The 12522-nt window shown below is 40.7% G+C and overlaps 1 protein-coding gene across 10 annotated transcripts in view; it reads left to right on the top strand.

Annotated features, from left to right (window-relative positions):
* Positions 1-12522, top strand: part of inpp4b (inositol polyphosphate-4-phosphatase type II B) — a 506601-nt gene that overhangs the window by 276434 nt on the left and 217645 nt on the right. For all 10 annotated transcript variants that reach the window (XR_005633279.1, XR_005633278.1, XR_005633277.1 and 7 more), the window contains one exon: positions 7605-7752. Coding sequence is in view for 7 of the 10 variants with exons in the window: in XM_039750186.1 (XP_039606120.1) it covers positions 7605-7752 (148 nt within the window). In the remaining 3 variants the exon portion in view is untranslated. The remainder of the gene's footprint in view (positions 1-7604; positions 7753-12522) is intronic.

Genomic DNA, 12522 nt, shown 5'->3' with positions numbered 1-12522 from the left:
ATTTAGATCGGGTGTTTTTCTAGAATTTGCAGCATTGCATGGACATCGGGGACAGTGCCTCTGGATTGTCAGACCGGGGTGGTGGTCCCCTTCTTTAAGAAGGAGGACCGGAGGGTGTGTTCCAACTACAGAGGGATCACACTCCTCAGCCTCCCTGGAAAAGTGTATTTGGGGGTCCTGGAGAGGATGGTCCATTGGATAGTCGAACCTCGGATTCAGCAGGAACAGTGTGGTTTTCTGTCCTGGTCACAGAACAGTGGACCAGCTCTACACCCTTAACAGAGTCCTGGAGGGTGCATGGGAGTTTGCCCAACCAGTCTACATGTGTTTTGTGGACTTGGAAAAGGCGTTCGACCATGTCCCTCGGGGAATCCTGTGGGGGGTGCTCCGGGAGTATGGGGTACCGGACCCCCTGATAAGAGCTGTTCAGTCTCTGTACAACCGGTGTCAGAGCCTGGTCCGCATTGCCGGCAGTAAGTCGAGCCCGTTTCCAGTGAGAGTTGGACTCCGCCAGGGCTGCCCTTTGTCACCGATTCTGTTCCTAACTTTTATGGACAGAATTTCTAGGCGCAGCCAAGACGTTGAGGGGGTCCGGTTTGGTGGACTCAGGATTGGGTCACTGCTTTTTGCAGATGATGTTGTCCTGTTTGCTTCATCAGGCCGTGATCTTCAGCTCTCTCTGGAGCGGTTTGCAGCTGAGTGTGAAGCGGCTGGGATGAGAATCAGCACCTCCAAATCCGAGAGCATGTTCCTCAGCCGGAAAAGGGTGGAGTGCCCTCTCAGGGTTGGGGGGGGAGATCCTGCCCCAAGTGGAGGAGTTCAAGTATCTCGGGGTCTTGTTCACGAATGAGGGAAGAATGGACCATGAGAACAACAGGCGGATCAGTGCGCCATACACAGTGATGTTAGCTCTGCATCGGTCTGTCGTGGTGAAAAAGGAGCTGAGCCGTAAGGCAAAGCTCTCAATTTACCAGTCGATCTACGCTCCTACCCTCACCTATGGTCATGAGCTATGGGTAGTGACCGAAAGAACGAGATCGCGAATACAAGCGGCTGAAATGAGTTTCCTCTTCAGGGTGTCTGGGCTTTCCCTTAAAGATCGGGTGAGAAGCTCAGAGTAGAGCCGCTGCTCCTCCGCATCGAGAGGAGACAGATGAGGTGGCTCGGGCATCTGATCAGGATGCCTACTGGCTGCCTCCCTGGACACGCTGGAGGGACTATGTCTCCCGGCTGGCCTGGGAATGCCTCGGGATTCCCCCGGAAGAGCTAGAAGAAGTGACCGGGGAGAGGGAAGTGTAGGTATCTCTGCTCAAGCTGCTGCCCCCGGGACCCGATCTTGGATAAGCGGAAAAGGATAGTTTTTCTAGAATTTATTTGAACATTCCAGTTGGCTATGATATCTCAGCTAATGAGCAGCTACCCTCTAAAACAGGGGTCGCCAAGTCCGGTCCTGGAGGACCACCGTGGCTGCAGGTTTTCATTCTAACCCTTTTCTTAATGAGTGACCTGTTTTTGCTGCTAATTAACTTCTTTTGAATTTATTTTAATTGACTTGTTGTTGAAGACTCAGACCCCTCAATTGTTTCTTTTTCCTTAATAAGTATCTAGAGTTCGCTTGCGGCACCGATTAATAAGCGGGAATCGAAAAGGGAGGCTGTGGGCTGAGGGGAGGGGGAGGCGGGACCTCAGGAGTAAGAGAAGCCGGACGGGGCCCTCCTCACGCACACACCAGCATCCTGTCGCCACATGTTGGAGCGCACCTTACCTCCACTCATCTAGCCATACTTGTTTGTTCAGCAGACATTATCATCTAGAGATTGATAAGGAGTAACATTTGATATTTTTGAGAGAGAGAGACAGATCACAGCTTCGTGTGTTTTAGAGTAGGAGTCGCCAAGTCTGGTCCTGGAGGACCACCATGGGTGTAGTTTTTCATTCTAGCCCTTTTTTTAATGAGTGCCATTTGTGCTGCTAATTAACTTCTTGTGAGTTCATTTGATTTCAATTGCTTTTTAAAGATTTGTTCCTCTGAATTGCCAATTTCACTCCAACCAGTTCCATAATGAGGAGCCAATTCTTGTTGTTCATTAAACCCATCCTTTAATTCCGTGGCTTGGTGCATTAGCAGACATGTCCGAAAATGTAAATTTTCTCTTTTCTAAGAGCCCCCCTGTTAAAATGTTTTGTGGACCTGAGCAGATCAACATTTCTGAGACCTTCACCTTTCTTTATTTTCAGATATTATATGATGGACATCAGTTGTTTTGGCTCATTTTGTATCTCATGACTGTTTGGCTGCTAATTAAGGAAAAAGAAATAATTGAGGGGTCTGAGTCTTCAAGAGCAAGTCAATTAAAATGAGTTCAAAAGAAGTTAATTAGCAGCAAAAACAGGTCACTAATTAAGAAAAAGGTTAGAATGAAAACCTGCATCCATGGTGGCCCTCCAGGACCAGACTTGGTGACCCCTGTTTTAGAGGGTACCTACTCATTACTTGAGATATCACAGCCAACCGGAATTTTCAAGCAAATTCTAGAAAAACACCCAATCTAAATCCGTGAAGTAGCTCTCTCGTGAAAAGCGGACAGACTGTCTGACAGACAGACAGATAGATGTTGGATTTTATATATATACTAGCCAAATACCGGCGCTTTGCAGCGGAGAAGTAGTGTGTTAAAGAAGTTATGAAAAAGAAAAGGAAACATTTTAAAAATAACGTAACCTGATTGTCAATGTAATTGTTTTGTCACTCATATGAGTGTTGCTGTCATATATATACAGTAGACACAGACACACACACATATATATATACATATACATATACACTGTGAGTGGAAAAAAAACACACCAAAATGTTTTTCATCACATCAAACTTTATCGTCTCCGTTCGCACGTATCCATGGCAACCAAATTTATAAATAAGTAAGATCTTATACTGCTTTGACCAGGCTTTGACACAAGTTTATACAATGTTCCAAATTTTATCAAAATCGGGCGACTATTGTTGAAGATGTGATGAAAAACATTTTGGTGTGTTTTTTTTCCACTCACAGTGTATATGCATATATATACATATATAGCAAAATACCCGTGCTTTGCAGCGGAGAAGTAGTATGTTAAAGAAGTAATGAAAAAGAAAAGGAAACATTTTAATAATAACGTAACATGATCGACAATGTAATTGTTTTGTCACTGTTATGAGTGTTGCTGTCATATATATATATATAAATAAATATATATACAGACACACATTTACATACACTTATATATATATATCTATCTATATATGTATATGTATATCTATATCGATCTATATATATATCTATATGTATATATCCATCTATATATGTATGTCTATATCTATATCTATATATATATCTATACAACAACAACATTTATTTCTATAGCACATTTTCATACAAGCAGTAGCTCAAAGTGCTTTACATAATGAAGAATAGAAAAATAAAAGACACAGTAAGACAATAAAATAAGTCAACATTAATTAACATAGAATAAGAGTAAGGTCCAATGGCCAGGGGGGACAGAAAAAACAAAAAAAACTCCAGACGGCTGGAGAAAAAAATAAAATCTGCAGGGATTCCAGACCATGAAGACCGCCCAGTCCCCTCTGGGCATTCTACCTAACATAAATGAAACAGTCCTCTTTGTAGTTATGGTTTTCACGGAAGGACTTGATGATGATGATGATCACATGGACTTCTGGCTTTTAGTCCATCAATGTTGGTGCATCATGATGCTTTGAGTAGGTGGAGGTGGTGCAGGCCGCCACCACAGAGAAACCAGAAAAAGAAACAAGAGACAGTAGGGGTCAGTACGGATTTTAGAGCCACCATGAATAGTTATTATGATGAATTGAACATACAGAGTATCAGGATTAAATTAAAGTGAAGTTATGAGAAGGCCATGTTAAAGTAATGTGTTTTCAGCAGTGTTTTAAAGTGCTCTACTGTATCAGCCTGGTGAATTCCTATTGGCAGGCTATTCCAGATTTTAGGTGCATAGCAGCAGAAGGCCACCAGCCCGCCTCACCACTTCTTTTAAGTTTAGCTTTTGGAATTCTAAGGAGACACTCATTTGATGATCTAAGATTACCATTTGGAATATAACGTGTCAGGCATTCCGATATATAAGATGGAGCAGATTATTTAAGGCTTTGTAAACTATAAGCAGGATTTTTAAAGTCAATTCTAAATGACTCAGGTAACCAGTGTAGTGACATCAAAACAGGAGAAATGTGTTCGGATTTTCTTTTCCTAGTTAGAATTCAAGCAGCTGCATTCTGCACCCGTTACAAATGATTTATGTCTTTTTTGGGTAGTCCTGAGAGGAGTGCGTTACAGTAATCTAGTCGACTGAAAACAAAAGCGTGAATTAATTTCTCAGCATCTTTCAATGATATAAGAGGTCTAACTTTAGCTATGTTTCTTAAGTGAGAAAATGCTGTCCTAGTGATCTGATGAATATGCGATTTAAAATTCAGGTTACAGTCAACGGTTACCCCTAAGTTTTTTACTTCCGTCTTAACTTCTAATCCTAATGCGCCAAGTTTATTTCTGATAACCTCACTGAATCCGTTTTTGCCAATCAATAACATTTCAGTTTTCTCTTTATTTAACTTGAGAAAATTACTATTCATCCATTCAGAAATACCAGTAAAGACATTGTGTTATTGATTTGAGAGAGTCGGTAAATATCTATATATCTATCTATATATCTATATATCTATCTATATATATCTATAGCTATATCTATTATCTATATATATATATATCCTTTGGGGTGCGAGCAGCTGTTGCTGGGGGTGCCAGAATCCATTGAGGAAGAAAAATTAAAAACATTATTTGTACAAAATCTTAATTTATCTATCCATTCCTAAATAATTAAATGGGCAGGCTATTTTGTATCAGTGCAATACGCTGCTTGTTAAAACGGATGACTCCTAATCTTACGTGCACTTAGTGCTGCGTGGGTATTATGAACTATCGTATTTGTTTAAGTTCTATTTAAATTTTAAATATAAGTAATTTTTATTTGGTCGACAGAAATATGTTTAGTAGGAATGAAAGTTAAATTTAATCATCATTGCATAAATTTTTCTTCACCATAGAAATTTAAAGACTAATCCAACTGCCTGATGGGCTCATCAGGCAGTACACACTCACTGCACCCCCTCTCTCAATTGAACCTCAGGCGCCAGCGCTAAAGTGAAGCCTCTCATGTTGCGCTAGGGTGTGTGGTTCGTTTATTTGACAGTATGTAGATCGGGTGTATATATATATATATATATATATATATATATATATATATATATATATATATATATATTACTTTTGAGAATGCAATGTATAGTTTTGTCCAGGAGGAAAGCAATCTTGCCTCAAATCAATGGCAACCTTTTGTAGGGTCTGTCCCTGAGACTTCTTAATTGTCATCGCGAAGCAGAGCCTTACTGGAAATTGGAGGCATCTGAATTGAAATGGGAGATCAGAGGGTATAACGGTGATGCGAGGAATACATTCAGAGTGTGGAGAAACTCTAGAGACAGCGTGTGTATTAACTTGTGGATTTTTCTGTGAGTATTTGGAGGCAGTGTGACGAAGTTGCTTCCGCAAGACCGCGTTAGCTCAGAGCGAAATGAGGTGAATGGGAGGGGAGATGATGACGTGACTCCCCCACCGCCTTAACTGTCAATCCCCCCACAAACACAGTCTCTCGCAATTTGCATAAGCACAGCCCTTCACCTGCAATTGTAACTTAGTTACAAAGTGATCAAAACTCTCGTTTATATCCTGCGTCCTCTCATTAAACTTGTATCCCGCATTACCTGTGGGCATGAGAAACGCCAGCGGCAGCCTGTCTATGAACTTAATTTAAAGTTTACGTTTACACCTTGCTTTCTTTCCGAGGTAGCAGCACTCATGAATATGGTAGTATATGTCACTCGCTCGCTTCTTATTGTTTCGCTGCCTTCTCAATTATATAATGCATGTTTCCTTCAGCGCTTTTTGGAGGTCTTCCTGGTTTTCTATGCACTGCGTTGACAGTCAGTTCACGTGATTACGTGGGAGGCGTGATGATGTCACACGAAACTCCGCCCCCCACGGCCATCCAGCTCAACTCCATTATAGTAAATGGAGAAAAATACCTTCCAGTTATGACCGTTACGTGTAGAATTTCGAAATGAAACCTGCCCAACTTTTGTAAGTAAGATGTAAGGAATGAGCCTGCCAAATTTCAGCCTTCTACCTACACGGGAAGTTGGAGAATTAGTGATGAGTGAGTCAGTGAGGGCTTTGTCTTTTATTAGTATATATATATATATATATATATATATATATACCAGTAACGGCGTACTGCACGATAACGATAACGTGCAGTGAATACACTTGACTTGAGCATTCCTAGTTTTCCTCCTCTTTCTTTCTCTGTGCGTTTACCATTCATTTTCTCAGAGGTTGATGCGCTTGCTGTTTCCTGAGCAGCTCTTCTTTTCTTCACCCTAGCGGCCCGCTTCCTCTCTTCTCTCGTCGGCATCTTTTTGCGTTAAAACTGATTAAGTCAACGTTTGTGTTGCAATTACTTTGTACGGTTTCTTTAATTTTTCACTTAAGCTGGCACTTAAGTCTTCAATCTGCCTCAAGAATGATTAAAGATATGAAGAGGTAGGGGAAGTGACAGCGAGGGTTGGTAGGGAATAAGAACGGCGCCCGTACACATGTGCCACTCGGCCGCCCTGCTACTTGCTGCTGAGAGTTGATTCTACAATAAAATAAAATTAAAATAAATAAAGTAATAAAAGTCATCATAGTATAGCAGATAGTAGACATCACGTAGTATATGTGTACCAAATTTCAAGTCAATAGGTGAAACGGTTTGCGAGCAACAGGTGATTTGAAATCCTGGACAGACGAAGAGCCACGGTATCGTCTTATATAGTGTGATATATGGCCAGCCAGTCATCCCGGCCAATACCCCCAGGCTGCCAGATGGAGCCCTCCCTGCAGCATGGAGGTGCTCCGAATGCCAGCAGGGACTCATGGACAATGGAGTTTTTATCCACAGCCCTGCTGGATACCACGGGGGCCACTAGAAGGCGCTGCAGGGAGGAACAAGGATTGCTTTCTCTACAACCCAGAAGTACGTCCTAGTCACATGGACAGAAGAAACGACGTGCTTCCAGGTTGAGTTTTTCACCCGACCCGGAAGTGTTACAAAGTCACATGGACTGAGGGACAGAAACACTTCCGGGTCAATGACTTTAAAAAGGACTGTGGGAGATCCCAGGGTTGAGCTGAGTCGGGTTGAAGGGTGACAACACGTCTGGGAGAAGAGGATTGTGTATTTGATTATTATTGTGATTATTGTATGAGTATTGTGGAGTGTAGGGTGCTTTGTGTATGTTATTGTATTAATAAATCCAAAATTTGGACTTTTATCTGGTGTCTGGCGTCTGGTCAGAGGGTTCAAGGGGACGACAGCGCCCCCTGTCTGTCACAATAGGAAAATATATATGTAGAGAGAGAGAGCTGAATGTCCCTTTCTTTCCCCCTAAGCTGACTTTATATTTTCCTCTTTCTTTTTAGTTTTTAAAAACCCCGTGTGCAAAGTGTTCAGATTTCAGACAGCAGATGGCCAGTGGATGTTTATTCGGGAGCTGATGGCAGAATGCACTTTATCCTTCAACATCCCCAAGCAGCTGATTAACCTCTTCATACAGGAGGACATGCAGAGGTGAGTTTCCGACACAGTATACAGAGGAAGAATTTATTGAAAATGAGAAATGAATTTCAAAAGTTCAAAAAATGACATGTGCTACAATTCCAATGTCTGTGCATTTTTCTGCCCTTGAATCCTCTTCTCAGGATCTGATGCTTGGAAGTTTTGTTCTGTGAATACGTTTGGGTGCTTCAAAATAAGTCACTTTTCGGAAAAGGAAAAAGCAGAAAGACGACTAGAAAATAAAAAATATATATATATGTGTCAGAAATGGGGCGGAGCTCCACCCCCTCTGTCAGTCTGCCTCTCGGCCCCACCTACTTGTGTCTGCTGCTATGCAACACTTGTGATGTAACGAGTCACATGATGGAGTGAGAGGAGCTCAGAGGGGGCTCAGCTCAGGCGTTTCTTTGGTCCTGCATGGGCTGAACTGACGTGGCCTCTGGGACAGAAGTTTGCACAGCCCCCCTTATCTGGGTGTTATGATTTAGGGTTGAAAGAAGAAGAGGCTGCCCCAAATTGGTAAAATTAGTTTAATTGGTGTAATTACTATTTACTAAAACAAATCAATCAATGCCCAGCAATATGTAGAGGCCAAAACAGTTAAAATAAGAGGCACAAAACACCAAAATACAAAGTGAAGACAAGAGTTTTGTGTTTCAAATGCTGTTTTTATGTTTATTTTGTTCAAATGTTATTGTAAGAGCCATTTTCCTAGTTCTATAAGATTCATGCATATTTTACTAGATGACAATTCATAATCTATGGGAGGTTCCTATAACCCCCCATAAGTAGAATTGTATTGGTATATTCTTGCCATTTCTAACAGCTTCGAGTAAACCTTATTCTTCAGTTAGTGACCAGCCTTGCCATGTGTAGGGTGTAGAGGGCATAAGGTTTTAAACTGTGCCTGCAGGCATTTTGAGTGTGTGAAACCGCTCTAAGAAAACAGTGCTTATTTAAGTACTGTACCATACGCTTAAGGCGTAAAGAAGAAGAAATTAAGAACCTTTAAGTATAGAAAGAAGAAGTAAGGAACTTTTAAGTACAGAAATAACTAAAGTTTCTCAAGAAAAGCTAAGTTTAGAGATAAATTTTTCTTTTTTTGCCTTTTATTCTACACAAGCAAAATACCTGCGCTTCGCAGCGGAGAACTAGTGCGTTAAAGAAGTAATGAAAAAGAAAAGGAAACATTTTGAAAATAACGTAACATGATTGTCAATGTAATTGTTTTGTCACTGTTGTGAGTGATGAGTGTTGCTGTCATATATATACACACACACACAATAAACATATATATATATATACATATCCATACATATATACATATACACATATATATATACACACACACATATATAAACATATATATACATACATATCTACATATACACACACATATATACATATATATATATATATATATATATATATATATATATATATATATATATATATACACACTCTTTGGGGTGCGAGCAACTGTTGCTGGGGGTGCCAGAATCCATCAAGGAAGAAAAATGAAAAGCATTATTTGTACAATATCTTAATTTATTTATCCATTCCTAAATAATTAAATGCGCAGGCTATTTCATATCAGTGCAATACGCTGTTTGTTAAAACGGATGACTCCCGCTCTTACGTGCAAGTCTGCGTGGATATTATGAACTATCGTATCTGTTCAAGTTCTATTTAAAATTTAAATAGAAGGAATTTTTATTTAGTCGACAGAAATATCTTTGGTAGGAATGTAAGTTAAATGTAGGCATCATTGCATAAATTTTTCTTCACCATACAAATGTAAAGAGTAAATTCGCCTTACATTCCAACCAAAGATATTTGTGTAGACTAAATAGAACTTGAAAAGATATATTTTTTCAAATGTGATCGCGCAATTCAGATCGAGTTGACGCGCACTACAGTACATCGAGCCCGCGTGCTATTGTGGTTTCGCTTGCGTGCCTCAATAAGTTACCCTCCTCTCGCTCTTACTTTTTTACCGTTCATCTAATGAATACACTGAGTATGGCTTCACCAAAACAATCATTGATCGCGAATAAAGTATCCATTATTCATAAAGCTTCAATTGGTGATCTGTCTTTCTGCGTTAACCGCATATTTTTTCATACGTCTCAAACCAAGGGGATGCGAGGGTAAAATGAATCGAGAAGCGCGCGTACATACTCAGTGCACCCCCTCTCGGGAATCAAACCTCGGACGTCGGCGCTAGAGGCGAAGCCTCTACCATTGCGCCACGCCGTGTGGTTTGTCTATTTGAGCGTATGTAGATCGGGGTATATATATACATATATATATATATATACCTGCGCTTTGCAGCGGAGAAGTAGTGTGTTAAAGAAGTTATGAAAAAGAAAAGGAAACATTTTAAAAATAACGTAACATGATTGTCAATATACAGTAATTGTTTTGTGAGTGTTGCTGTCATCAAGGATTTGATTCTCATTATTTCTTTCAGTCAGGTTCGTATTTGTAGGACGTGTTGTTATGAAGTTATATTCCGTGTTTGTCAATCGTTCTAAAGATTTTCATTCATCGATTCGTTTCTTACTGCATCAATAAACAGCTCGTCTTCCTCTTTATCTGAGACGTGACACACTGCATGCACGGGTTTTTTTTTTACACTGTCTTCCTTTAGCGGGACGTTGACTTTTTCCACCGTGTGCTTTGTTTCCGCAGTAGCTGCACTTATGAATATGCTTGTATGTATCACATGCTTCATATTTTTTTGCTGCCTTCTCAATTGTGTAATTCGGTTTTTGTTCAGCACTCTTTGGAACTGTTGCTTTTTGTCTGTGCACTGCGTCATTTCATGTGAGCTGCTCGGTGTACATGCATCGAAGGTTCCCAGCTGTGCTGGTGCCATCTCGTGCGATGTCCACGGCTTTATTTAATGTTAGCTAAGACCCGGCACTTAAAAGTTTCTCTCGCAGTTTCGCCGAGTTTGTGCCAAACACCACCCTGGCCATCTCAGCTTCCTCTGCATAAGCACAGTCCTTCACCCGTGAATATTTAGCAGCAGTGTTTCTATTGGATTGCCGCTGACGGACGGCCTGATATGGGCAGGCAGTAAACTACGTGGGAGGCGGAGTTACGCCTCCCATGGGCATCGAGCAGAAGTCTATTATAGTATATGGACGAAAAAATAGGTTCCAGTTATGACCATTACGCGTAGAATTTTGAAATGAAACCTGCCCAACTTTGGTAAGTAAGCTGTAAGGAATGAGCCTGACAAATTTCAGCTTTCTACCTACATGGGAAGTTGGAGAATTAGTGATGAGTGAGTGAGTGAGTGAGTGAGGGCTTTGCCTTTTATTAGTATAGATGTGTAACTATTTTTTCTTTTATTCTTGTGTGTATTATTTACTTTTAATTTTCACTAAACATTTTTAAAACGAACTTTTGGACGGAGAGATTTCTGTTGGTGTGCGTTTTACTCGTGCTTTATCTTGCCTTACACTTCGGCGGCTACAGTTATGTTGTTGATGTTGATTGTTTCTTTATGTCATTGTGTATTCTGTTATGTTCCTTGTGTTTTGTGTGTGGTTCCTCAAGAGGCAGGGCCACCATATCAGCCCTGCAAAGGACTTTCCGGCTTAAGGGAAACCCACAGTCCCTTGCGGTTCATTGAATGCGCTCATTGGTGGCGTTGAGTACTCCTGGGTCATTTGCTCTTTTTTATTATTTATATTTTCTGGCTCTTTGTGAACCTTTGCTCTGTTTTAATTTTTGACTTTGCCTCTGTGCGGTCCGTCGTGTGGTGGGTGTGGCCACATGCTGTAAAATCAGCACACGCTCCCAACCTCCTCGCTGTGTCTCTGGGAGTTTGTATTGGGACTTTGCTTTTGGTTGCCTATTTTGAAGTCTTTGCCTTCTGTGCTTTTTGAGCTTCTTGTTAAACAGAGCCTTTGTTTGATTAATGAATCCTTTAATTTATAAAGATTTGTCATTACTCTTTGTGTGACTATAGGAAATTTTTATTCTTAAAATTGGTAATCTCTATATATTAGAAAAGTATTATAAGCACCTAAGAAAAGAACTATATCTCTCTATTATAATAAAAAAATCCTGGGATGAGATGTGATTTTCTCAGACAGACACTTTCACATCCCGCAAATACGAGACTTTGTGCCAAGAGATTTAACCAACACCCAGGGCTGGAAATAAAAGAGAAAGAGTAGATGACAAAGTAGAACGTCATAAAGAATATACATGCAGAGCAGGTTAGAGATTATGAAAATATTAAAATTCCAAAGTCTCAAAAAAATGATAGCAAAGATCGCATTAGCGCAAACAAATGGAAATTATTACTTGCTGAAAAGAGATCAAATATATTGTTCGGATTTAAACTTTAAGTCAGAGACTTGTAGATCGTCTAATTTGTGTTGCCATCAAGGAAAAGTGGAGTTTCTTCCCAATGAAGAGGCTTATCTGCGAGAATTAAAAGATTTCTTGTTTTGTGAAACTGAAATCCACATACGCGAGCGGCAGAGACGTGAACTGCCTGGCATGTAGCACAGACCGGGTGGAGCTGATGAGCAAAGCAAGCCGGAATTGGCGTTATCGTTATGACCGCAAGTAAAATCTTCATGGGCGCCGGAACTGGAAGTGACATTATCATCGCGACTGGAAGTGCTGTCTTCATGGGCACTGGAACCAGAAGTGACGTCTTCATGGGTGCCAGAGCTGGAAGTGGCGTTATCATCATGACCGGAAGTGATATCTTCATGGGCGCCAGAACTTTTTCCGTGAATGGTCTGCAGAGGA

Source organism: Polypterus senegalus, chromosome 4 (assembly GCF_016835505.1).
Source record: "Polypterus senegalus isolate Bchr_013 chromosome 4, ASM1683550v1, whole genome shotgun sequence".
In the NCBI taxonomy this organism is placed as follows: domain Eukaryota; kingdom Metazoa; phylum Chordata; class Cladistia; order Polypteriformes; family Polypteridae; genus Polypterus; species Polypterus senegalus.
The sequence above is the reverse complement of the archived record's forward strand: the minus strand, read 5'-3'. Positions and strand labels throughout refer to the sequence as shown.